The 3,739-nt window shown below is 50.6% G+C and overlaps 1 protein-coding gene across 1 annotated transcript; it reads left to right on the top strand.

Moving 5' to 3' along the window:
• Positions 1 to 1,205: 1,205 nt before the first annotated feature.
• On the top strand, positions 1,206 to 3,141 carry FAM219B (family with sequence similarity 219 member B; the record flags this gene model as incomplete). Its single annotated transcript, XM_010172405.1, has 5 exons — positions 1,206 to 1,308; positions 1,550 to 1,640; positions 2,051 to 2,128; positions 2,406 to 2,454; positions 2,983 to 3,141. Coding segments are annotated over 5 exons (480 nt in total), but the record flags the coding sequence as incomplete, so codon positions are not given.
• Between the last annotated feature and the right edge of the window lie 598 nt (positions 3,142 to 3,739).

The following is a 3,739-nucleotide window of genomic DNA, read 5'->3' as shown; positions in this document are numbered from 1 at the left end:
ATTCATGGAGGTATAGGACTTGGGTATGTGCATGGGGCAGTATGGGCTATATGTATGGAGGTATAGGGTTGGGATATATGCATGGGGCAGTATAGAGTATGTGCATGGGGGTGGTATAGGGCTGGGTTGTGTGCATGGGTAGGTATGGGATAGTAGAGGATACGTGCATCAGGGGCAGGGTAGGGCTGGGGTATGTATTGGGGTGTGCTGTGGGGCAGTATGGGGTATATGGACATAGGAGCAATGTAGGGGTAAGGCGTGAGGGGCTATATGTGTGAGGGCGCAGCGTAGGGGAGGGGCGATGTGGAAGCAGAGCATGGGCGGGGGGCTGTGTAGGGAGGCGTATAGCATATATAGGGACATATGGGGGTGCGGGCAGGAGGTCGCTGCCTGCTCAAGCAACCCCACTCCCTGCGCATGGAGTTATTCCCGTGTGTAAGGCTCTGCCCTGCTAATCCCGGTTTAAGGCACTGACGTGCATCCTGGTTGTGCTCTCCAGTCACCACCCTGACTCCTCTGCATTGTTTCTTCATTAACTGCTGCCTCTAATTCCCCGTCCCTCCTGCACCGACTCTCTCCCCTCGTTTTTTTTTTTTTTTTCCCCTCTATTTTCTTCATTAATTATTATGTCTGTAGAATTTTTTCCCCCTCTTGTTGTCATTTAGCAGTGCCAGCTCTCTGTGACAATAAATGCCTTACAGATGGAGGAGGCTTTTCCTTAAAGCCCTGACTCTCAGACCTGATTATATGACACTGCTTCCATTTTAATGAGGTAGTTTTATTATTTACTTGAAAGGCTCAAAACCTGCAGAGAAATTAAAATAAAGCATCTGTCTATATTTTATTTGATGAACCCACTAGTTAAATCTCCTCCATCCTAGTTTCTCCTGTGTATTATTTGAGTTAGGCTTGCAAAGAAACTTCTGGTTGCCATCTGTGCTTTTAATTTAGCATCACCATTCACAAATAATCCTTTTAGCTGCTAATAGATCTGCTTATTCCTTTTCCTCTCCTTCCTCCGGCCGCAGCACAAGGAGGGGATGGCTTCTCCTTCCTAGCCCTCCCCAGCTGATGTGGTAGCAGATTTCCTCGCTGATCTGGAGTTCCCAAGGATGACCGAGGCCAGATGCTCTCTGAAATGATCCCGGTTTGATCTGTCCTTGTAGAGAGGAGCTAACTAAATTTGCCTCTTTTCCTTTTTTTAGTTGATTCGGGATGAAAACAAGAGGCTAAATAAGGCAACAGATGCAGTGGAGAAAAGGGGACCGTACCTCATGAGCAAGCCTCCCTCTGTTCACACCAAGCTCCGTAAGTGACACTCGGTGTCATCTGTACCTCTCATGAGTGTGACCAAAAGCCTTTTTATTCCTCAGTGAGATAAAATATTAAAAAAACCATAAAAATCCATAGGTGCTGCATGTGGAAAGCACTGCAATGCCCTCATCCTCTCCCTGGGACTCACCTGCAATGCCACCCACCTAAAAAAACCAAAAAGACCCTTGGGAAGCGTTTGGATCTTTGCAGCTCTGCCCCTCTGCTTGGCTTTCAGAGCGGCAGCGCGAGCTGGCCAAGGCAGCACTGCGAAGGCAGGGGCTGCTGGGGGGACCTGCACCACACCAGCCAAAGCCGGCGGCTAAAAGGTCTGATCTCGTTTTACTTTTCCTGAGATACAATTTTTTTTTTCTTGTTCCTTGGGGAGATTGGGAAACTCAGAGGATTAAAAAAATGAGGCTGGGACTTTCATCTCCTAGCTCCGTTGCGGTCAGCAAGCATCTGATAGAATAAAAAGTAGCCTTTTTCCCACAAAAGTTTTGAGTTGCTCTACCAGGCTGCTGCTTCTCTTTGTTTGGGGGGTGGTTTGGTGTTAAGGATTTAATCTGGAGCTTAAATGGGAGTTTATTCTTAGCTGGTGGTGGCCCTGTACAATGTCTGGGTGGGAAGGGACATTCAGGACGGGTATTCCTGCCCTGGCTCCTCAGTCCATCAGCTCTGTGGTTGTGTTTTCACACCAAAATGCCCATCATGGGCTCGTTCCTCTGCTTTCTTGCAGGTCGGTGAAGTTTAACAAGGGCTACACGGCGCTCAGCCAGACGGCAGATGAAAACCTGGTCTCCCTCGATTCGGATAGGTGGGGACTGAGTGGATAACCCGGGATTTTGGACAGAGAGTGTTTCAAGCTCAGAGCTGTTTTTTTTTGGGGGGGTTGATCTTCCTTGTCACTTGTAGAACATTCCCAATTGCACGGGGCACTTCTCAGCAGCAAAACACTCCCTTTGTCCCACATTTAACAAATCTCTTGGGATTATGCTGCCGGCTCCCTTTTCTCCCCCTGAGATTCCCTTGTCTGCATCCCAAGCAAAGCCACTGCTTCCCAGTTGGCTCTGACCGTTTCCTTTTTCTCCTAGTGACGGGGAGCTGGGATCCAGATGTTCCTCAGGCTACTCCTCCGCCGAGGCAAGTTCAGGGGTTTGACCCCGAGCACGCGGTCCCCGCGCGTTCCCTTGTCCCCATTACACCTCAGGAGCTGTATAGGGGCTGCAGTGAAGCATCACCCCTCTGGGATGTGTTACCTGTGTGTCCATCCCACAGAGTTTTGCTTTCACCTATTTAAGCCACACGTAAATCTCCCTTTTGCAAGCCCCAGCTGGCTTCACCCTTTGCATTTAAAGCATCTTCTACCCCCAGACCCCACAGCGGGGCAGCTCTGATGAGTTCCATCATGCAAAGGTGGTGCAGCCGATGGGGTGTTTTGGGGTGCACAGGGGTGTGTGTTGGGGTGCTGCAGCCCAGGAAAAGCTCTTTGGTCTTTTGCTTTCATCTTCTCTGCTCTGGTTGTGCCACTTCTCCCTGTGCAAAGTCACTGGAGGGAGGATGCAATGGCCTTTCTGCTTGCAGCCCTACCCTTTGCAAGCCTCAGAACCTAAATTTTAACTAAACTGGGACTAATTTTAACCAGGTCTGTCTCCTTTGCTCCTTCCCCAGAAGGTGAACCAGGACATGAGCCGGCAGCTGCTGCAGGATGGGTACCACCTCGATGAGGTCCCTGATGATGAAGACCTGGATCTCATCCCCCCAAAACCCGTCACCTCCTCTTCTTGCCCCTGTTGTTTTGGAGAAAATCTCTCCTGCGTGATCCAGTAGACACTGCTCGGCTGGGGCTGTGCAACAACAGGTCAAAAAACAGCACTTTCTTTGTCCCATGGATGGCTGTTGGTGTCGGTGTCCCATGCTGGGATGGTGACACAAGGACTGAATGATGCTGTGGTGCTGCTTGTGGTCGAGTGGCAGCAGCCAAGCAACCCCAAAGGACTTACACTCAGCAATATCAGGGAGAGGTGGCACAGTGACATTAGGTGGCCTGGATGGGGTGGGGAGGAAGGGGAGGCAGAGCCCGGGCACTTCTGTTGGGGTGTAAAGGGAAGGAATTGGGAGGGACAGCAGCAAACACTCCTGGGTTTGCCTGACCTCCTCTTTTCCTCCTTTCATTTGCCACGTTGAGGATTAGGACCTGGCCCCAGACATGGGTTGTCCTTCCCAGCCCTCCCTAAGGAAGAGGTGGTTGATGGTGGGGTTGAACTGCTGTGGTGCAGAACCCGAAACCCTTTTTCTATTTATTTTTGCTGTAGTCACCCCTCTACCCTGGCAGGCTGAGGCCAAGCCAGTGAGGTTGGGATTGACTGGCAGAGAGCTGCTTCGTTTCCCTATCTCATGCTGCTTGCAATGAACTGCTGCTGGGTTC

Source organism: Antrostomus carolinensis, unplaced genomic scaffold (genome assembly GCF_000700745.2).
Source record: "Antrostomus carolinensis isolate BGI_N321 unplaced genomic scaffold, ASM70074v2 scaffold50857, whole genome shotgun sequence".
Lineage (NCBI taxonomy): Eukaryota > Metazoa > Chordata > Aves > Caprimulgiformes > Caprimulgidae > Antrostomus > Antrostomus carolinensis.
This window is presented reverse-complemented; position numbering and strand designations above follow the sequence as displayed.